Source organism: Typopeltis vanoorti, chromosome 22 (genome assembly GCF_054136105.1).
Source record: "Typopeltis vanoorti isolate ZY-2024b chromosome 22, IOZ_Tvanoo_1.0, whole genome shotgun sequence".
In the NCBI taxonomy this organism is placed as follows: domain Eukaryota; kingdom Metazoa; phylum Arthropoda; class Arachnida; order Uropygi; family Thelyphonidae; genus Typopeltis; species Typopeltis vanoorti.
The window spans coordinates 60,697,085-60,721,788 of record NC_143570.1 but is presented as its reverse complement, the minus strand read 5'-3'; the positions used below and the strand labels follow the sequence as shown (position 1 = coordinate 60,721,788).

The 24,704-nt window shown below is 34.9% G+C and overlaps 1 protein-coding gene across 1 annotated transcript in view; it reads left to right on the top strand.

Annotated features, from left to right (window-relative positions):
- LOC150094452 (neuroglian-like) overlaps positions 1–24,704 on the top strand; it is a 479,168-nt gene that overhangs the window by 259,315 nt on the left and 195,149 nt on the right. Inside the window, exons 11-12 of the mRNA XM_090412472.1 lie at positions 8,949–9,069; positions 19,161–19,442. Of these exons, the coding sequence (XP_090268598.1) occupies positions 8,949–9,069; positions 19,161–19,442 (403 nt within the window). The remainder of the gene's footprint in view (positions 1–8,948; positions 9,070–19,160; positions 19,443–24,704) is intronic.

Here is a 24,704-nt window from a genome sequence, read left to right as displayed (position 1 = left end):
CTACAAATTGTATGCTAATCTCTATATTTGGAGTTGTGGTGAATGTACTAGAGTGATTGGTGAGAAGTAGGATACAGAAATGGGTTGATAACAGCAGTATTCTCTGTGATTATCAGCATGGGTTTGTTAAAGGGAGATCATGTTTTATAAATTTTTATACACCCTTATAAATTGATCACTGGATGCCTTAACAATGTCTTCTGCTGCAGTTAGACATTTTACCATTTTCATCCATTAACATCATCTCATATAACAAGGTGACAATTGTCTTGGATAAGGGAGATGCATATGCTATGGTATACTTAGATTTTGCAAAAGCTTGTGATAGACTGCTACGTGACAAGCTATTAAATAAATTCTAATGGAATGGGATTAGATAAGGGACTTCTGAGTTGGATCAGTGACTGGCTGTTAGATAGGTATCAGAAAGTTGTATATGGGGTGCAGTATCCTGAAAGTGGAAGGTTACTAGTGGTGTGCCACAGGGATCAGTTTTGATATACAGCTGTTTGCAGATAATGTAAAACTGGGGAGAACAATGCAGAGTCATAACATCTGCTAGTCAAGCAGATGTTATGGCCTTGCAGGAAGACTTGAATAGATTGCATGAATGGGCAGGTAAGTGGAACTGTCAGTTTAGTGTTACAAAGTGTAAGGTTTTGAAATTTGGTAAGCAACAATGGGATGCAAGGGCATCCCATTGTTGTATTATTGTTCCCCACCTTGGTGGGGAAACCGTAAAGGAAGTAGAGGTGATGAGAGATCTAGGAGTATGGTGGACAAGGACCTGAAATTCACGGGCCACATTGCACAAATTGTGAAGACATCACATCGGATAACGGCAATGATGCAGATGACCCTGAAATGCAGAAATAGAGAGGTTATGATGCCATTGTATAAGGCCTTGATCAGGTCTCATGTAGATTATATTAAATTTAGTTTACCGTATATTATTGCGTATAATGCGAACTAGAAATTTTGTTTGAGAACTTGCCTTAAAATGCCATGTCCACGTATAATACGATCTGTTAATCTAGTTCCATAACATTATAAATAATAGAATACGAATTAACAAAAGAAATATTTATTTTAAAACAAAACGTCAAAATCCTTTAAATTCTTCATCTTTTGAGTCATCATCAAACATTTCATTTATAAATTCATCTGTAGGGATTGTGTCATCAGTGTAGCAGTTGTCGTCATCGTCTTCATGCTCTCCATTTTGTTGTGCGTCAACCTCGCTTTCGTATATGACATGATCTTCGGATCCATCCATTGAATTACTTATTCCACATTTAAGAAATGAGCATTGAATCATTTCAGATGGTATCGAATCCCATGCTTCTTTAACCCATCTGGTGACTAGGGTGATCTCAGGCTTCTGAAAATTCCCACCCTTTGTCATCTTCACCAAACCAGATGACATCCAATCTCTCCATTTTTCACATAAGTGATCTTTAAACAGCTTATTCAAGCTGACATCAAGCGGTTGCAAAACGGAAGTTAGACCACCCAGTATGACTGCTAGGTCTGTACGTAGCTCATGGGCTTTCTCTTTGCTTGCCTCCATTAAATGCGCCCGGAACATATCCCAGACTAGCATGCTTTGTTGATGTAACAAGCTACCTGGACATATGTTCCATACTTGATCCAGCCACAATTGTACACCTTCTTCATCCATCCAACCTTTCTGATTGGCGCGAACAATTACACCTGGTAGAAATTTCATATGCTTCGGAATTTTTTTCCTTTTAAATATCACTGTCGGCTTTAATTTGGTTCCGTCTGCCATGCATGCAGAACAATGGTAAAATGCATTTTTTCATGTTGCGTTGTTTTTATGAAGACACCCTTTTCACCAACTGAGTTTACTGTTCGATTCCCAGGCATATCAAAGTACATGGGCATCTCATCCATGTTGCCAATTTGGGAAAGTTTATATTCGTGACACTTCCGTAATTTTATGATAAATTTAAGGAAGGACTGAACTTTTTCTTCAAGCTGCTTTGGTAACTTCTGCACAGTTTTTGTTTGGTGTCGTAATGTTAATACTTTGCATTCCATAAATCTGTTGCACCACCCAGGCGAAGCAAGAAAAGATGAAATACCTGGTGTGTCCTTGAATTTACCATTCTTGAGTTGTAGAGCTCGAAAACAAATTGTATTTCTTGTTACTATAATGCCATCTTGTCGTTGCGTCAAAATCCATTCATTTAGCTCTTCTTCGAGTTCTGGAACGGATGCTACATCTCCACGATGGGCACGTTTCGTTTTGGGGATTTTTTCAAGACTGTCTTTTTGCTTACGCCAAAGTCTAATATTACTCTCTGCTACACCAAATGCTTTCATAGCAATACTGTTATTATGTTCTTCTGCAAACTGCACGACATGCAATTTAAATCCTGCTTCAAAAGATGAACATTTATGTTTCTGTTGGCTCATTTTCAGACTAGGTTTGTTTAACGAATAATATTTAAAATTAACTCTGGTTAAACCAATATACCTAATAGTGCTCTATCTATCTCACTGTGATCTTATCATTGGCGACCGAGCGCACATTTATGCACAGATACGATGCACGCTCGGTCGCCGAATGCAAGTGGGTCAAGTAGATTTGGTTGCATAGGCATTAGGTAGTATATATTGTGTGTGCAAGTCTAATAAGACGTTATATTTTTTAGGATTCGCATATAATGCGAACCCCTAACTTTAAGTAATATTATCCAAGTGTGAGCAAACAAAGTTTGCACCTGAAAATATCTTCAGGACTGGGGTAAGGTAGTACAACACCAGGCAACTCGCAGCAAAGGTGGAGCAAGCTAATATCACTGCTATCTTAGTATCTCCCATAATGCAAAACACATCTCCTTGCGGATATGTATAATGTTATGCATTAAGGGAAGGGCCACTACCCAGACTAGTTTCGACCTTTATTGAGGTCTCTTCAGTGGGAGCGAGGCCCAAAGGTGGAGATACCAGGCAGAAGCAAACTCCTACCTATAGGAGTTGCCTGGAGATACCAGGTAACTCCTATAGGCAAAGATGACCTGCCATTGCTTCTGCCTGGTATCTCCACCTATGGGCCTGGCTCCCACTGAAGAGACCTCAATAAAGGTCAAAACTAGTCTGGGTAGTGGCCCTTTCCTTAATGCATAACATTATGCATATCCGCAAGGAGATGTGTTTTGCATTATGGGAGATACTGAGATAGGAGTGATGATAGCTTGGTCCACCTTTGTTCTGAGTTGCCTGGTGTTGCACTACCTTTCCTCAGTCCTGAAGATATTTTCAGGTGTAAACTTTGTTTGCTCACACTTGGATAAAGGATTAAACTAAATTTATTATATTCTAACCAAGTGAAAAATAAACTTTCAACATCTCATGTAGATTATTGTGCAGAGATTGGTCATCATCTTTCATGATGAGGATATGCTAGAAAGAGTCCAGAGAAGATTTACAAAGGTGGTCAGTGGAGTATGAGGACAGATTGAGAGAATGAAATTGCAAAGCCTCATGAATAGGAGAAGGGGAGGTGCGGATATGATAAAATGAAACAATAAATATAAAAAATATGAAGATATGATAAAAGTGAAACATATAAACTAGTCAGGGATTGTTATTAACTTGATACAGAAGAGATTTTACATAGAATGGGAGAGAGGAGTAGAACAAGAGGCCATCCCTGGAAACTTTATAAGAAAAGTGTGAACAGAGGAGTGAGGCGAAGGTTCTATACATGGAGAGTGGTGAGCAGAATACATTTCCTAAGCGTATTGTGAATATAGACACATTGAATCAGTTTTTTAAGGCACGGTTGAATGAGCTTTGTGTATGATAATGTGTGCCTCCCACGATGAGTCTCTGACTCCACATGGTGATCAAATAATAGTAATAATACTTCTACTGTGGTTCATCATTTATGTTGATCACAATTATAATGAATAAGAGTGATTAAAATTGCAGAGATTATGCTAAAGTCAGCATTTTACTTTGTGTAAGTAATCTGGACTCCAGAAATACAAGTTAAATGTTAATAGCCACAAAAAATTTTACTCACCCAAGGTATTGATCAGTCTACTTTATATAAATACTTTTCGCAGCATATAGTTTTTTTTAAAAAAAGCTAAATACTGTGATGGCAAAACATAGTTCTATGTTCTTTAATTCTTACTATACGTTAACACCTAATTATACAGAAATATGCTTTCCTTTAATGTGGATTTAAAACGTATGCCATAACTCAGTTTGGATTGTTTATTGTTCATAATGAAGAGTAAATATATAAAAAAATATATATAAAGAGTAATTTAATAGAAAGACAATAAACTTCATGAACATACACCCTCTGTCCAAAAAAAAAAACCAAACTTTTCGAAAATAGAAGAAACTAGTAGTGCCACATGTTGTATTTTTTTTTTGTTGTCGAAAGCGGCAACCTTCATTAGTGTTGTGTCAACTGTTTATAACATTTGTTTCATTAGAAGCCAAGTTATGGTGCCAAGAGTAACAGTGTGTTTTGATGAACAGTCGGAAAATGAGTTTCAAACAGAGAGCTACGATTGACTTTTGTGTTAAACTTGGTAAATGTTTTACTGAAATGGATCAAATGCTTCAAAAAAACATACAGTGATGAATGCTTAAAGCAATTTCAAAGTGGTCATGAGATGCTTGAGGATGACAAAAAGTCGGGCTCCCTCCAAAAAGTGTGTGTGATCTCATCAAAGAAAACTCGAAATTGTCCATGAGATTGATTGAAGATGAATTTAGGATTCCAAAATGAACTGTGCACAACATTTTGACCGATAGTTTGGGCCTTCGGAAATTGAATTTGTGATTTGTTCCCCACAAGTTGACTGACAACCAAAAAATGTATCGAATTGAACACTGCAAGGACCTCATTAAAATTGCTCATAAGGACTCAAACTTCTTGAAACGATCGTTACTGGTGATGAAACATGGTGTTTTGAGTATGAGCCCGAAACAAAGTGCTGAGTGGAGACCACCATAAGAGGGGCATCAGAAAAAAAAAAAAAAGTTGCTTGGAGAAGTCAAAAGCAAAGACAATGCTGATTTATTTCTACGATTCCAAAGGCATTATCCACAAAGAATTCGTTCCGCCTGGCCAAACTGTCAATGGCGAGTTTTATCTGTAAGTTTTGAAGCGATTGATAGCGAGAATTCGTCGCGCACGGCATGAATATGGTGATGCAGGCACCTGGTCACTTTTACACGATAATGCACCATCTCATCGTTTGAACATTGTGAGACAGTTTGAGCAAAAACCAAGTTTGTGTGTTGGATCACTCGCCGTATTCACCTGATTTAGCACCCTGTGACTTCTTTCTCTTCCCCCGACTTCATTTCCCGATGAAAGGAAAGTGATACGACACCATTGAAAATGTTCAAGCTGCAGTAACCACGACCCTCAACAGTATCCCGAAAACCAATATAAAAAACTCATTTAACGAATTAATTGACAGTGCCAAGCACTGTATTGAAAATGTATTGATTGAAATAAATGATTTGAATAATTATAATTGGCCTATGTTTTATTTTCTATCAAAAGTTCAGTTTCTTTTTGGACAGAGGGTGTATTTTTAAATAACAGTATTAAACAGCATTTGGAGGGCGGAATTGGAAGACAGGGATATTATTAGTGCTTGGAAAATTGTGAAGGAATATTTGTTGCAGCAGTAAGCTGTATTCCATGAGTGAAGAAGCAGACACAATTTGGTGTCAAGTGGATGACATCTAGAAACAATACATCTGAAACATCTGGAAAACAATAACAAACAGGAACTGCAGGTGAAAAAGAGATTATGGAAGAGATATAAGGGGAGAGAGAGAGAGAGGTAGAGAGCAGATGAATGAAGAATGTAAGACTCAGGCCAGGGAGTGACTAGTATGGTGAGAAAGGCAAAACTGGAATATGAGAAGAGATTGGCATTAAGATCCGAAGAAAATCCTAGGGAATTTTTTTAGCTATGTGGCCAGTAGAAGGAGAAATGATTGTGGAAGAATGACATTGTGGGATAAAAAAGGGAATAGAGTGACTGATGTGGAGGAGTTGTTCAAGGAGCACTTTATTGAAGTATTTCATCCTGGAGAAAAAGGTTTTAATACTAGAGGGGGTAGGGCAGGTTCAAGGTTTAGAGGTGCAAGAAGAGAGTGTGTTCCAAATATTGAGTACTCTGGATGTCACTAAAGCAGACGAGATGGAATTTCACCACTAGTTTTGAGAGAATGTGCTAAAGAACCGACAGCTCCTTTTACCTGGCTTTTCAATGAAAATCTGGCTATGGGAAAGATACCCAAGGAATGGAAGGAAGGTAAGATAGTGCCATTGCATAAGGGTGGTAGCAGACTGGAAGTGTCTAATTATAGGCCAGTTTGTGTGTCATCAGTAGTTGTTAAGGTCTTGGAGAAATTAGTGAGGGACTGTGTACAGCATTGGGCTGATGAGGGTAATGTTATATCTGAGAATCAACATGGATTTGTTAAGGAGCACTCTTGTAGTAATATGATTGCCTTTTATAATAAAGTGACAAGAGCAGTTGATGAGGGAAAGGCATACACTGCCATGTTTTTGGATTTTGCAAAGGCATTTGACAGGATACCACATGATAAGCTGATATTTAAGTTACAGCAAATGGGTTTAGATGTTGGGTTAGTCAACTGGATTCAGGATTGGCTGTCTGATAGGTATCAGAGAGTTGTGTATGGTGGGGCACTTGTAACCTTCTTTAAGCAGAAGGTTACAAGTGGTGTTCGACAGGGTCAGTACTGAGATCTGTTTAATCTTTATATCAATGACATTGTCAATGGATTGCAAGGAGTTATTCAGTTGTTTGCAGGTGATATGAAGCTGGGAAGTGTTATTAGTAATAGTACAGATGTGGCAGCATTGCAAGAAGATGGGTAAATGAATGGGGGATTATCGGTTTAATGCAGCAAAATGTAGGTTTGAAGTTTGAAATACATCGATGGGAGGCTGCATACTCGATTGGAGGAGCTGTACTGACGGAAGTAGGCGAGACAAGAGATCTGGGGGTGATGATTGATAGAAAAGTGAAATGTAGGGGGCATATTGCAAAGGTGGTGAAGGTAACCCAGAGGATTGCTGCAATACTGAGAAGGACGCTGACCTGCAGAGATAAAAGCGTTATCATTCTGTTGTATAACAACCTGATCAGATCACACTTAGACTATTGTTCTCAAATTTGGTCCCCAGGATTTGAAGGGGATAAATTAACTGTGGAGAGGGTGCAGAGGCAGATAACAAAGATAGTTTTAGGATTGTACTATGTTAATTATGAGGATCGGCTGAGGGAATGTGGACTGCAGAGTTTGATTGGATAGAAGAAGGAGAGGTGATATGATTGAGACTTTTAAACTGTTGAGAGGCAGTTACAAGATGGACACTGGGGAATTCCTTCACTTGGTCGAGCAGTGGGAAGTAGCGATGACAAGGGGCAATACCTGGAAAGTACCAAAGGAAGCTGTGAGCAAGAGGGTGAGGGGGTGGTTTCTTTGCATGGAGGGTGGTGGAACCGTGGAATGCTTTGTTTGATAGAGTGGTGAGAGCAAGAATGGTCAATGAGTTCAAGGAGTGGTATGATAGACTTTGTGTTTCCTAGGAAGAACCTCCCACGATGAGTCTCTTGACTCTATGGAGGAAATAATAATAATAATTAAGCTAAGCAGATTAGTGTTGCGAGCCCTTGAATAACCTTAGGACAATAGTATATTACAATTACACTTGCTGAAGGGGTTGGAAGAATAAAATATACAGATATACTACAGTATTTAATTAGATTTTGTCAATATGAATTTTTGTCTTTATAATTACGGTTTATTTTATTAATGAAATTATATTGTCAAAAAAGCACAATTAACTTTTTTAAAAAAAATAATAGATTGTCTATTACATATGTTGCATGTACTGTATATATGTGTAAGGTTAATATCGAACTAATTGAATGCATCGATTTGATTATCAAATTTATTTATTGGAAATGATAACTCTAGTTTAATTTAAAAATGTATTCATGATATAAAAAACTCTTGCTTGTTTTCTTGCACACTTCAAGTGTGCAAGAGTTACTGTTTTTAAGTAAAGTACCATAACTAATCACAGCTTATTTTTTCTTGCTTCATGACTAAAATGAAAACCAGAAGTGTGACACATAATTGGAGCATGCATGGAATGAATAGAACACTATAAAAATATATGTATATATATATAGAGAGAGAGAGAGAGAGCTTAAATTTGGCTGGATATTATGATATAGGATAAGAATTTTTACATCCATCATCATTATAATACTACAACATTATAAGAGTATAATTTTAGAATTATAGAGCACTATAAAATACTGCTGTGAGATAAATTAGGGGAATTTTTTAAATTAATAGCAGATATTTATGATGGCTTTTATACAGAAAGAAAAACATTTAAAAATTATTAATTGTTATTATATGACACTGACAACAGGACAATTGTTTAAGGAATCGGTTATGGCAGGTGTGAGTTTTTAATTACTGTTCATCTTTTCATTATATTTGATATAGAAAGAAAAATAAAGTTCTGAACTTTAAAGGAATGAAGAAAGTGAAGATGACTGATGTTATGACTTTTGAAGGAAACCGGCAACTAAAATTGAGAGTATTTTTGTGATTTTTTAAAAGGGAATGCTGTATTGTTTGTATTAAGGATTTCAGATCCAGAAGGTTTTTTCCAGCTCTCTGGAAATAAAATTTCTTTAATAAAATTCTCTTTCTGCCACCTGTGATCAAATAACTTGACAGTGAATGAGATGATGTTTTAAAATTAAGAAAAAAAAAATTAAATTATGCAATGAAAATAATATTACTTTGAATGCATTTAGACTGTGACTGAAAATTCATTAATAATTTTAATAGTTAGTTTATTTCTTTTCTTATTATAGGTTTTGGAAAATGGTGATTTAGAGATTGATGATGTACTTGTAACTGACCAAGGAGATTATACATGCAATGCAACAAACAACTTAGGGTATGCTGTTGCAGTAGGAAAGTTGGAAATAAAAGGTTATAATTATTTATCAATTCCATGGTTTCATCATTAATTTTTTTAAATTATTTAGTAAACTGAATACCAAATGACGTGTGTTGAAATACACATTTTAATATTCACAAAATTTGTCTTCCTGAGCATAATATTATATAGTATCCTTTATGAGATGACAAAAAAATTTTTCATGAAAAAAAATATAAGTGATCAACTCATCACTTAATTAAAAGGAGGGAAAAATTCACTTTACCTTTTTTTTTTATTCCATGTTGTTTGAATCATTAAAAATAGAATATTATCAATAGAAATTGTGTAATTTTTTTTCTATTAATCAGCATAGTGTTGATATGGTATAAATAATAATAAATTATTATTTATTATATAATACCAAAATATAGAGCCTAAAATGCTTCAGTTTGACAAAAGTAGTAAAATATAATAAGGATATTAAATCTGATTTTAGAAGTGGGAGGAGAAAAAAACAATATAATTGTTTTTAAAGTGAATTCTGGTGTTAATTTCAGTAAAGTTAAATGTCTAATGATTGAAAAATATAAACATTTATTAGGGCATTTATCACTTTAAATTATTATATATTTTACACATTTATTTTTTTCAAACGATATTATCTTTCACATCATCATCACCATCATAAAATTCTTGATATACACACACACACACACACACACACACACACACACACACACCCTCAAGGGATTTGTACAGAATACTATGACAGTATTATATGATTAAGTTTACTTACTTATCCCTTGATCACAGATCTCCATCTGACTGTTTTGTGCTTCTCTTTTTATCTGTGTCCAGATCTTTCCATTTTTTCTGTGGTCTTCTTCTACTCCTCTCTGCCAGCTCGTCTTGGGTCTTCCTCTTCCCTTGCAGATTCCACTCTAATGCTTGTTTGACTTTGTCCTTTTCCAGTTTTCTTAGTACATGTCCTATTCATCTCCATTTTCTCTGATGTCATACATTATTGGTTTTCATTTAGTTTCTTCCCATAACTCTTTATTGATATCTTTTTTGGTCATTTTATTTGTTGAATTCTTCTTAAACATTTATTCACAAAGCTTTGCATTTGTTCCTGATGCATAGCATCAAATTGATTTGATCTTTGTATATTAAATAACTCTGGTTTTGTTTTCCAAGTCTATTTGCTTTGATCTCAATATTTTCTCTAACATGTTTAAAAATTATCTTTTCTCTCTGTATCTTAGATTTTATATCTTCCTCTGCTCCTCCCTGTTTATTTATTATTAATCGTATGTAAATAAAGTTTTCCACTGGTTCTAAAATTTGACCATCCAATACTTGCAAGTTTTTCCACTTGGTTATACTATAAATTAAAGATACCAAGAAATTATATTCTTGGTTTAATCCTTTATCCAAGTGTAAACAAACAAGTTTGTGCCTGAACTATTTTCAGGCCTGGGGAAAACTCGTATAAAGAAGCTAGTGACTTCACATCACTTCCTTAGTATCCCATAATGCAAAGCACATCTTACAGACATATATATGTCTAAGTGGAAAAACTTCCAACAACTATCTCTAATCCGGAGTATTTTAATAATAAGGTGAGACACCTTTTTTTCTACTTGTATAGGAAAATATTACTTCTGCATTACTTCAATCTTAGTATTACCTCTGAGTCTGGCTCTCACTGAAGACCTCAATAAAGGTCAAACCAGTCTGGGTAGTGACCCCTTCCCATAATGCATAGCATTATACATGTCTGCAAGGATATGTGTTTTGCATTATGGAATACTAATGCAAGTGATGTGAGGTCATTAGCATCTTTATATGAGTTGCCCTAGTCCTGAAAATAGTTGAGGCAAAAACATGTTTGCTTACACTTGGATTAAACCAAGAATATAATTTCTTGGTATCTTTAATTTATGACCATCCAGTACCATGTCTTTTTATTATTATTTATTTTCATTATTTTTGTTTTCATTTTATTTATTCTTAATCCAACAGTCAAGGGTCAGTCATTGAGTTTTGTTTTTGTACGTTGTTGTGTATGTGCCAGTAAACATATGTCACCTACAAAATGCTGGTCTTGTAGCCATTTTATTAAATTCCACTGTATTTCTTTTGTGTTTTTCATGACATTTCTCATACCCTGGTCTAAAACAATAAGAAATTTTGTTGGGGAGAGAATTTATGATTTGTATTTTATATTTTTTATAATTTTTTTATAATAATTTTACATGGTATACCATAATATGACATTAATTTCCATATTGTTTCTCTGTCAATGCTGTCAAAAGCTTTTTGAAAATCAACAAAGTTGATTTAAAGATTTGACTACCATTCTATTGACTGTTCTATTATTATTATTCTTAGTGTTGCTATTTGATCTATACATGACGTGCTGGCTCTAAATCCTGCTTGTATTTCTCTTAGTTTTTGGTCTTTTTACTTATGTGTTTAATAATGATATTCCTCTTGAATTATTGCGATCAGTTAAATCTCTTTAAAATTGATCAGTAACCCAATATTCCATTCATCTGGCATTCTTCTTACATCCGTATTTGGTTAAGAAATGGATAGATATATTCACTGTTAAATCTATATCTGCTTTTACTAGTTTATTTGGTGTACCATCCATACCAGTTGCTTTTCCATTTCTACAATCTTTTGATGCTTTATTTCTTTTGTGTCTATTTTTATTTTATTTTATTTTTTCTTTCTGATATTAGAATTTCTTTTTCAATATTCATTGTGTCTTTGAAGTATTCTACCCATCTTTTTTTTTTTTATTATTATTGTTTAATTTATTTCCTTTTTTTCTTTTAAAAATCCAGCCTGGTTGGTCGAGTGGTTAGCGTATCCACTCTCCAGCCAAAAGGCTGCAGGTTCGAATCCCGCAGTGGGCATGGATGTTTGTGATTGTCTGTGAAAATGCTAGTGGTGGTCAGTGGTAGATGGCATCGGTGTAGATGACGAAGGTAGGTTGTGGAGTGGTGGAGAAAGAGAGTTGGCCTCGATGAGTCTTTAGACTCCCTGGAGGTGTTAAATAATAATAATATCTCATCTTCTTTTCTTGCCTGTCATTGTTCTTGTAATGCCTCAAATAGTAGGTTTTAAATAAACTTTCTCTTATTTTTTCTGGCATTTTCTTAATTTCTTTCTCTTTCAAGCTGATGTTATTTTTTTCTTAATTTCTTTTCTTTCTTCAATTTTAAATTTTGTCAGAAAACTCGGCAGCCCATTTCTTAATTGTTGAAAATGAAGGAGGAGAGTGTCCATAAAGAATATGTCCATTCTTTTTCTGTATGCACTCCTAGTATTTTTTCTGCAGCTTCATGGTATATGTTTTTAATACCTGTCCATATTTCTTCTGTGTTTTTAAATTCTTCATGTTCATTCTGTCTGGTCTCAGTAAGAACTTCATATCTATTTTTAACTTCTACTGCATATTTTCTTCCAGTTTCCATGTTTTTCAGTTCATTTACATTATACATTCTATTTTTGCCTATTACTTTCTTCATGTTCATTAAAATTAATTTTAGTTTCTCCTTTTACTAAACAATGTTCTGTATAAGCATCTGCTCCTCTCATTGATCTCACGTTCAAAAGAAATCCTTTCCATTTTGTTTGTATCATTATATGGTCAATTTGGTTATACATTTTTCCACGTAGTGCTCTCCATGTTACTTTATTTTTATGCTTAAAGATGTATCCTCCTATTACTAATTCAATCACAATGCAGAAATCCAGTAATAACATCTCTCCATTTTCCTTTATATTTCCTATAAATTCTTTTCCCATTACCCTTTCTCTACATTTATGATCGTTTCTTGCTTTATCATTTACAAGGGTGGTCTGGAAAGTTCTCGGCCTAACAATGAAAAAATGAATTTATAATTTCAAAATTATTTATTTTTCAACATAATACATTTATTCCTGTGATGCTCCACCACCATTATCCCGTCCCTGTAGTGGTTCTCAGTAAGATCTTCAAAATACCCCTGTACAGCTGCAATCATTCAAAGAAAAATGCTGACCAGCGAGGAAGAGTTTTACTTTTGGGAAGAGATAGAAGTCAGAGGGAGCCAAAGCTGAGAATAGGGTGGATGTTCCAGCAATTCATAGTGCAGATCCCTTAATTCTCCCATTGCTAAAACACTTTTGTGGGCAGATGCATTGTCCTGATGAAAGATGATTTTTTTCCTTCTGCAAACCCTTTTTCATCTAGTCTGGTTAAAAGATCAGAATGATATTCCCTGGTTATTGTTTTACACTTTTCAAGATAATTAATAAACAAAATGCCTTTAGCATCCCAAAACACCAATGCCATGATCTTTGGAACTTGGAACATGATGATGGAACTAACACTGTCTTCTTTGGCACCAAACAACTGGCTTCTGTCCACTGTTTTGACTGCTGTTTCGATTCTGGTGTGTAATGGTGAATCCAAATCTCATCCATAGTAATAAATCGATGCACAAAATAAGTTTTATTCTTGTTAAAACGCTCCAAGCACTGTTCAGAGATTTTCATGTGAGTGTGTTTTTGATCTGCTGTGAGCAAGCACGGCACCCATCTTGCGCAAAGCTTTTTCATTTGCAATTCTTCATGCAAAATATATTCTACACGTTCTTTTGAAATGCCTATAGTCTCAGCAACTTCACGCACTTTGACTTGCCAGTCATCCAATACCATATCGTGCACTGATCGATGATTTCTGGTGTTGTTACACATTCTGGACGTCCTTCACGTGAATCATCTTCAAGGCTGGTATGGCCATGTTTAAACTCGGCAGCCCATTTCTTAATTGTCAAAAACGAAGAGAAGAGTGCCCATAAACTTTTATGAACTTGGAATGAATTTCTTTTGGTGTTAAACCTTCTTTTACAAAGAATTCTATTAACCACACAATACTCAATTTTATCAATTATCAACACAGACAACACTTTTGCTTCAGACAGCTGTATAAAACAAACTACGTGATAGAATGAGTTGCAATTTCACATGGATGCTTATGGCGGATGTACAAACTTAGAAAAAAAAAATCTTGCCAATAGTTTGCCATCTATGGTCGAGGCGACGAACTTTTCAGACCACCCTCGTAGATCCCCCATTATTATAATTATATCTCTCGGATTTGTGTCATCTGTTGTTTTTTGTAATATATCATAAAATGCATATTTTTCTTTTTCATCTGCATTATTAGTGCATATACATTTATAATTGTCACTTTATAGAATCTTGGATTAAATCTTGCTCTTATGCATCTTTCTGTAATTAGTTCCATTCTATCATTGCAGCTCTTATTTTACTGACATCATCATTATTGGCACTCATTTGCATGTGTACTGTCCTCATCTTTATTTCCAGCATATATTATTGATTCTTCTGAGCTCATCTGGATCAGTTCCTGTCCATTCCATCTTGTCTCGCTTATTCCCAATATTTCAGTTTAGTAGTCTTTTATTTCTTTGGCTATGTTGGCTGCTTTTGATGCTTCTTACAGTCCTCACATTCCAACACCCAATTCGTATTATTTTCTTTTTGGCTCCAAATAGTTTATATGTCTTTTGGTGTTTGGGTCTTGTCCAAATTTTCTGTTGTATTTCTCAATGCTCTAATTTCTCCATAAGAGCTTTTGCTAGGGTTATTCACAACACTTTGTCTTCATTTAGTATTACAGTTTGCTCAGATATTTCTATGGTCCTGGTTTCCATAGCTAAACCATAGCTAAACATTTTTTTACAAGGGTGGGTTGCTAGCCTTTCACTCAACCTTCAGCTATTTACCCAGACTTGGGACTGGCATCATGTGGCATAGCCACATCATGCCAGTCCTCATTAAGTTTACATTAACACTAATTTCTTATTCTCGATTCGCCGGCAAAGGTTGGTCGATTGGCAGAGCCTCTGCTACTAATGGCTCAGTTAAGTAAGTTTGAGCGCGGTTAGTAGTTGGAAGGGGGACAATTGTTCGATGCTGTCGGCACACTCTCCCTCGATGAGTCTTTGGACTCCCTGGAGGTGTCAAAATAATAATAATAATAATAGTAATTTTCCTCTAAATTAGCCTATAACTTACAGCACTCGAATATTTTCATAGCTAATATTTCTATCTTCCAGGACACTTCTGGCTGTATCAGTCCAACCAGATCTTGATCCTTCTAGGTCATTTTCCTTCCAACTTGTCTTCAAATGGCTTTTTTTGCTAACTTTTCTTCTCCATTTTGTTTAAGTGACCAATACCACCTTAGATTAGCTCTGTTCATACATTTCTGAATGTTAACAATGTCATGTTCCTATATGACATCTTCATCTTTAATATTCATATTTACGAATTTAGGGACACAAAACACATGTTGAAATGATTATTTTACTAATTATTAATAAAATAACACTTGAAGTTTCGACCCCTGTATTGAGGTCATCATTAGAAGGATGCATGTGTATAGGGAATACACATGCATCCTAGGGACAACCAAGCTACATGCTCTTGGACTCTATACTGATCACCGTGTAACCTTAAAAGAAAGATTCATCTTTAATATGATTATGCCATTGATGCATCTGTTGACTCCCATAATTTTTTTATCAAAACTCTCATATCTGTGGGGTCTTGTCTTTGGTCAGTATTTTATTATTTCTCTCCCCTATCTTGTATACTGCTTGGTTAATTTCTCTCTTATTACACATGAATTTATTCATCTGGCTCCTAACTATACCACATTTGGTTTTTCTGTTGTCTATTTCCGTATTTAATTTGCATCTTTCCTAAAAACTGCATAAATAGTCAAAATATTTCACTTATTCTATAGGTTCTCTATTGAGTGCAGTTGAAGTTTTCTGTGTACTTGCCCATTTTCATAGTTTTAATATTCCTGATTTTCATGCAAAATCACTTACTATTATTATTCAGATTAGTTTGAGAATAATGGAGACTTGCATTGGATTTATTTAAGAGCAGAAAACTAAGTTTGATATATCTGATTGTAATATCAAGTTTTTTGCCACTTTCTTTCATAACGTGATCCATGGATGAATAAGAGTGGGGATAGTGTGTGTGTGTGCACGCCCTTGTCCTACTCCTGATTTTACATTAAACCTGCATTTCCTTCAATTTGAACTGCTGATTTACATCTTAAATATATACTATCGATTGCTCTATATAATATTCCATATATATGTATATATATATATATATAACAATACATATATATGTATATATATATATGTATTGTTGAGTACTTAACAATAGAACTTCAACACGGACTGTAGCTACAGTTCAAAACTAACTGATTTTGTAATGGTCGTTTTATAGTGATATGATGTTTCTTATAGTGTTTGCTTGCTTTCTATGTTCCCACGCCTGAAGAAGTCGGACAATCCGATGAAAATGCTGCGTTTTGAATAAATTTAATTGTTATTCTAGTCTCGATTATAGTCAGTATATATAAATATGAGCATATCCCAGTACCGAGTTAATACTACAAATTGCTATCATATATATATATATATATATATATATATATAATATTAGGATTTTGAAAAGCTTTTCTCTTGGAACCTTGTCATATGCTTTTTTTTTTTTCAGATCCACAAAACGAAAGTATAGATCCTTGTTATATTCTCACGATTTCTCAAATATCTTGGCAATTGCCTCTGGATCCTCTTCACCTCCTCATCACCAAGAAACCCTGGCACCCAGATCTTCATGCAGTAGTTAAGAGGGGGGGGGTCAAGGGTTGATAAAGAGGAACAATAACCTGCTTGTCTGCTTGCCAAAGTATTCTTCAATAACCAAGTGATCTGATGAGCTTCTTTTGCCATGTGCTTCGTATCCACTAACACCCCAAGTCTCTAGCTACGTCACTTTCCTGGAGTATCAGTTCCACCAATGTGGTATGCAGCTGGTAATCTTTTCACCTCAAAATGCATGATATGGTAATCCACGTTGCACAAGAATAATGCAAAGACTTACGCATCTAACTACCAACATATTATTACCTGTTGAGTGGTAATGAAGATTTTGGAAAAGTTGGTTAAGGCTTGCATACAGAAATGGGTTGAGAGAGAATCCATACTTTGCAGTGAACAGCTTGGATTTCCTAAGAGAAGGTCATGTTTGATCAACTTGTTCACATTCTATAGTAATGTTACCACTGAGCTAGACAAGGAGAATGGAAACACCATGCAACTTTTGGATTTTGCTAAGGCTTTTGAAAGAATACAGCATGGAAGACTGTTGCATAAATTGGAGAATATGAGATTGGGTTATAAAATATTAGCATGGATACTGGCCTGGTTGGCTGAGTGGTTAGCATATCCACTCTCCAGCCAAAAAGACTGCAGGTTCAAATCCTGCTGTGGGCATGAATGTTTGAGATTGTCTGGAAAATACTACTAGTGGTGTAGCAGTAGATTGCATTTATATAGATGATCATGGTAGTCATGGTTCGCTGTAGTTGATGCATTGAGTTGTGGAGTTGTAGGGTAGGCTCCTTCCCTCGATGAGTCTTTGAACTCCTTGGAGGTGTCACATAATAATAAGCGAATGCCTGACTGATAGATATCAAAAAGTGATATGCGGGAATGATTAAGTCGGCAAGATTAAGGTAACCAGTGGTGTACCACAAGGATCAGTTCTTGGTCAATTGTTATTCAATCTGTACATTAATGGTATCGGTAATGATTTGACAGCAGATATACAGATATTTGCGGATGATTCAAAGATAGGCAAGGTTATCAGGAATGTGGCTGATTTATGGTACCTGCAGAATGGTTTGAATAGGCTACAATTGTGGATATATGAAAATGGCTGTCAGTTCAATGTTAGTAAATGTCAATTCACGCACTTTGGCGTGATGAGATATCCTGTGTCATATTATATTAGTAGGATTATGCTAGAAAAAAACTGATCAGGCTAGGGATCTACGAAGTTAAAGTTCAAGGACCTTATAGCAAAGACTGCAAATACAACTCAGAGGATAATTGCAATGCTGAAACAAACCCTGACATGCAAAGATAAGGAAGTCATTCTGCCTTCTAACAAAATCTTGATATGACGTCACTTGGAGTATTGTGTGCAAATCTGGTTTCCACGGCGATTTTATGCAGTGTACTCAATTTTAATACAGATTCAATAGCATAATACAAAAAAGAATGTCAAAAATGATATTGGAATTCTGGAATTGGTTTGTGACTGCAGACACTAGCAATCAGGAGAAAGAGGGATGATGTGATCAGACTTACGAAAGGTTCTGAAAGGGTTATAACAGGATATCAGTAGATGGAATTTTTCATTTTATGGAGGGTGGGGAAAAGCATCCTTGGAAGTTGGAATGAGTGCTGTCAAGAAGGGGAGGATATGAGAACTTGGAGTAGTGCATGATTGAAATGGATTATCATTGGATGTGGTGAGTGTTGGTAGTATGAATGAATTCATACTACCTTCACTCACCACACTAATGTGCCCCCTCCCCCCTTCAGTGAGTTTCTCATTCTCTGGGGGTGTCTCTTAATATTAATAATACCAGTTTTCAGTACTGTATGTTGTAAATCATATGATCACTGGTAAGGTTTCATTAAGATTTAAATGAGAAAAAAATAAAAAAACTGCATGCTAGCCGTACTGAATAAATTTATTAAATACAAATATTTATATAAAAAGCATATTAATGTGCTAATATATATAAGGATGTTAACATGCCAAAACCTTATTAAAACATAACATTTCTATACTGTGTACCTTACTGCAGAAGTTGGATAATGCTTTCCATTACCCATAGATATAAGATGGCCCCTGGTTTTAGCATTTTTTAAAGCTTCAGTTGTTGTATTATATGCCAACATATGGTATTTTGTCATCTTTTGTTTACTCTCTTAGACACCGAATAACAGATACCGTCTGTTTTCATATAAAATTAATAGGACGTTACTTGTTGCCACTTATTTTTATTTTTTATCATTTAAAATTATTAATTTACTCTTCAGCATGAAAATATGGGTCACTTGATTTCATATTAAAAATATGATCAGTTAGAATTTAAATTTACTTATTGTTATAATATATATGTGTGTGTGTGTATATATATATATATTTTTTTTTTATTTTTTTATTTTAGGAAAAACACAAATAACTCAGTCACCTGAAAATTTTGAGGTGGCAGCAGGAAAGTCAGCTACTTTTCGATGTAATGCGGAAGCAGATCCAAATTTGGAGTTAAACATTCAGTGGCTTTTTAATGGACAACCTGTGGATTTTGACCAAGATCCGAGGATGGTTCAAGCTTCAGATAACTCTTTGACTATTACCAAGACCATTGAACTTGATTCTGGAGTCTATACTTGCAAGGCCAAAACAGAATTAGATTATGATGAAGCAGAGGCTACATTAACTGTTCAGGGTATGTTCTTGTTGTGCTCACAATTTGAATATTATTTTGTTGCTCCAGTTTTTGCATATCTTTCATTAATATAACCCATAAATTTTGCAGAAAATGCTGAATAGTGAATGCTTTTTTTTTCCAAGTTAAGTACTTTTTAGATAAATCAACATCTATCTTTTTACAAAAAAAAAAGTTTAAAAACTTTTTTGTAATTTTCGAAAATTTATAATCACAATGGTGCTGTAAATTATTTTTATTTCTCTGAATATTTTGGCTTGACACACCCTAGGGCAGTGTTTCTCAAACTTCAGATATCTGCGTACCCCTTCTTAAATTTTCATTATTACCAAGTACCCCTAATTAATTAATTAAAATTAATAATTAAAATTAAATGTCTATTTTATTTGAATTTATATGTTCATGTAAACAAAAAATATGATTTATTTTTAAATTTTGGTTCTCTAGAGATGTCAAACGACACACTCATCAATTTCATTTGATCCAGATGCAACATCAACGTTTTCTTGTTGCTTACAGCTACTTGTATTTGCTATATTGCTCTCGTTTGGGGGTTTTATAAATCCAATCTTTAACCAATGATCCATACGTAAGAATTTGAAAGCTAAAAAAAATACTGTATTTACTCGAATAATTTACCCAAAATTAAAGCTAAAAAATCGTTTTGCGAGATACATGCGGGAATTTTCGGAAACTAAAGTTTTTAGGAAAAAACTGAAAATGGTGCGACTTACCAAGAAAGCTCCTACTCGCTATCACTACTTTTGGCATCGAGAACAGTTTCTTTGTATGCATTGTCAAAGTCATCTACTCAAATAGCGTCATCTTCTTTCCCATTATTTCAAGCAAAAATTACCAGTAATTTACTAGACTTGAAATACATAGAGCTGCGAAGAACTGCATATGATTGGTGTGGTGTTAACAAAAGATCGCACGAACTAAAGACAAATTTGCATTTCAATAGTTGAGTTGAAATGCTAATTCCCTTCAACCGAATTCCATGATATCTGAAACACATTCACTATATATTTCTTAGTTTTAACACATTAACGACGGGGGGTGGTGTCAAGCAAAACCATATGTTCAACTGTCAACATATGGTTTTGCTTGGTCTAATACAGCAGTTTCTGTTGGAGAGGGGATGTGATTCATTCATTAGTTAGTGCCGTTTTATCCCGGTTGTCTCTAATTGCACCGTTTGTTGAAAAATATGACCCTTTAATTAGGCTTCATATCCGAAAATTGCCATGTACCCCCCTAACGACCTTTCGCGTACCCCCGGAGGGTATGCGTACCATACTTTGAGAAACACTGCCCTAGGGCATAATGAGATTTAGTAGTTTTATATTCATTTGGATATACAGCAGTCAGTAACATAAAATTTCACAAAAACTAGTTTTTAATGGCACTTGTAGCATGATAACATTTATTAAATACACGTATTCGCAAGAATATAATGATTTTATTACTGCAAATATTTCGACCAGAAACTAACTATCAGAAACTAACAGCAGCATAGTCATAAGGTGAAGCTAGAACAAAGAATGTTAATCCTATTTACAGAGCTGATCATGCTGGAATGCAGGTAGTTACAATAAAATAAGATTTCCATTAAGGCTTAAATTTAAGATAAAGTGATTTGAAATCAATTTAATTTAATTAGATAATGAAAAAATGAATGACAGAATTAAATTTTAAAATATAACTAAAATGAGAAGACACGCTATTGCTTTGCATTAGAGAAGTAGTCATTCCAATTTAAATTTGGGAAGCGCCCACTCTCCACTCAAACCTAAACCTGCAAAATGCAAGTATTGGACCATTAGATATCATGGTCAGTGTCTACTCCATACTGAGCAAGGCCAGATTTTTCAGGTTTATTGTTCTTGTAATCGTTTTTCAGCAGAACGTCTTGTTTGCATGAAGTACAAGCGGAGGCATTCACACTGAACCTGGTAAACATCAGAGGGGGAAGAGGGGGCTATCTATCTTCCCTAGATGGTAATCAAGAGATTTTGTTGACCTCCCTATCAACACAATCCCTTCACACTTAGTTCCACTTACCCTTTTCTTATTTCTTAAATGTTCTGTGTGTCAATTTATGCACATCTTTATATATTTGAACACTGTGTTCATAATGACTTCTCCATGTCCTGAACAGAAATCCAGAAGATACTTTCTATCATTATTCTTCTATATGTTTTGGGAAATTTTCACTTTACTAGAACTTCCTGTGGGACTGTAGGCATAAATAAGTGTCTTCCATTTTGAAATTTACTTATGTCAGTACTTGAAATTCTTCAAGAAATTTATCTTCATGTTTAATGTTGACTACCATAGCTGATACCATAGCTACTCTTTCCTTTCCTTGCTCACTATTGCTGGAATTGTAACATCTTATTTTAGCATTTGCTCACCTGTTTCTCTACATTTAAAATAATACTTATTATTATTATTATATCTCCAGGGAGTCAAGAACTCATAGAGGAAGGCCATTCATCACCCACACCAGCTGTCATACTTTCTCTTAAACTCATTCACACAAGATGCACTCATTACTTCAACAGGTAAACTGTTCCACTTACTCAACATTCTATGAGAGAAAAAGCTAGCTCTTATCCCTTTCTTAACTGTACACAAACTTAACTTCCACAGATGCCCCATTGTCCTCTCTTCTCCACCTTCCATGTAATGAAAAATTTTATCAAGAGATATCTTTTAACATCCTCTTTAAAAGTTTATGAATGTCTATCATATCACTCCTCTTTCTTCTCCCAATATCATCTAACTTTTCTCTGCAGCCTTTTCAAGCTACTTTATCCTTCTGGAAGCCAGGAGACCAAATCTGTGACAGTACTCCAGGTGGATTGTATCAAGACTTTGTAAAGAGGAAAAATGATTTTCATATCCTTACATGTGTCAGCATCATGATTATCCTCTGAGTTGTATTTTCAATTTTTATTATGTGACCTTTAAACTACAACTTTCTATCAACCATAACTCCAAGATTTTTAGCTTTGTCAGTTCCCATCAATATAATATATTATTGGATATTGCATCATGCCAAAGTGCATAACTTTACATTTATTAACATTGAATTGACAACCATTATCACGTGCTCGCACTTCCAGCATATTCAAATCATGCTGTATATCAGTAACATCTCTGATAAGCATGGCAGTCATTGCATCATTAGCAAACAACTAAAGATCTGGCAACTTTTTCCAATATCATTGATGTATTGATTAGACAACAGTAATCAGACTAATTCCTGGGCCACACCATTGGTCACTTGATACCTGTCCATCAACCATCCACGTATACAAGCTACAAGTTCATATCTCAATCCCTTATTCTCTAGTTTATGCAACAGCCTTTCATGTGGTATTCTATCAAATGCTTGGCAAAGTCCAAGAGTTTCATAGTGCACTCATTCTCTTTATCCAACTCATCCATAACATTATTATATATGAGCAAATTATCAGACATGGCTTCCTTTATTAAACACATGCTGTCCTTTGCAAAGTATATTTTGTTTCTCCACCCATTTCTGTATACAAGTTCTTACCAACTTCTCTAAACTCTTTACAATTACATCCTAGATACTGATAGATCTGTAGTTAGATACATCAGTCTTTGCACCACTCTTGTGCAAAGGAATTACCATACATTATTTTCATTCCTGTGGAATCTTTTCTCAGCTAAGATCAAAATAAACAAATACGTCTAGGGCCTAGCCATATTTGTTTAGCTGAACATTCCCTCTAATTTTTTTTGCAGCTAGGCAGGCCTGCCACTTCTCTGAGCAGAAACATTTTACACAACCTGACGGCTGCATGGCACTTTAATAAATTTTTTTTTTTTCAGCGACATCACCTACAGCACTTTGAGTCAATCTCACATAACTTCAGGTTTCTGCTGCTAGATGACTTTAGTAAAGCAATTACTACAGTCAATCATCGCTTTCCTATCCATTTGAAAATAACAAGACTGCCTATCTCATTCCTGGAAAAGCCCACTGGCCAGCCAACATTATGTGACCTAACTGAACTAATCCAGCAGTAGTAGACAAATCAATTAGAATAGAATATGTTACAAATTAGAATATGTTCTGCATCAGTATCTTTTCATATTTAAAAGAATAACATGTAAGACAGTTTTAAAGTGAATAAAAAGTTGAATGGCTCTCAGATGTTTCTGCTGCTAGATGACTTTAGTAAATCAATTACTACAGCCAATCATCGCTTTCCTATCCGTTTGAAAATAACAAGACTGCCTATCTCATTCCTGGAAAAGCCCACTGGCCAGCCAACATTATGTGACCTAACTGAACTAATCCAGCAGTAGTAGACAAATCAATTAGAATAGAATATGTTACAAATTAGAATATGTTCTACATCAGTATCTTTTCATATTTAAAAGAATAACATGTAAGAAAGTTTTAAAGTGAATAAAAAGTTGAATAGCTCTCAGATGTGAACTGTAGAATAAAATACACAAACATTATTCAAGAAAAAAATGAAAGAGTTTGAGAACAGGAACCAAACCTTGGAGATTCAGTGGCAAATCCTGAAGAAAAAACTGATTGATTCAGCCAGAGAGCATGTGGTGAGGTTGTCTGCAAGGATAGAAAAATCAGAACTCAATGGTGGACACTGGAAGTTAAAGAGGCAGTGGAGGAAAAGAAGAAAGCATATCAAAAGTTCCTGGCAAATAAGTCAGATTGTGCTCCTAGAGAATACACAGACAAATGTAAGACAGCTAAACAAAAGTCATGGGAAGACTTTGGTAAGAACATAGAAAATAAATATCACGAAGGTGGCAATAAATTCTGGAGATTGTTGAAGAAGCTCAGAAATGGAGGAAAAAGTGTTGTAAAAGGTATTATAGATCATAAAAGTGACATGAAGACTGGAGAAAAAGATATCCTTGAAGTATGGAGTAATTACTTCAAAAAATTGCTAAATGAAACAAGCATTGAAAGCACAGTGGTAAAAAATAATCAACAGGCATTTAGTCAGGAACGCATATCCATATTTAAAGTAGAAAAAAAGCCATCAAAGGCCTGAAATGTGGAAAGGCAACAGAAGTAGATGATATTCGACCATAAAAGCTCAAGTATGGAGGTATAAAAGTCTTATAGTGGTCACTGCATAGTTCAGAAGGCCTGGACAGAGGAATGATTTGCTAAAGTGAGGTCATGTTTTAGTAATCTACTTATTATTACAATAAGGTGACTGTTTCTATGGACAGAGGAGAAGG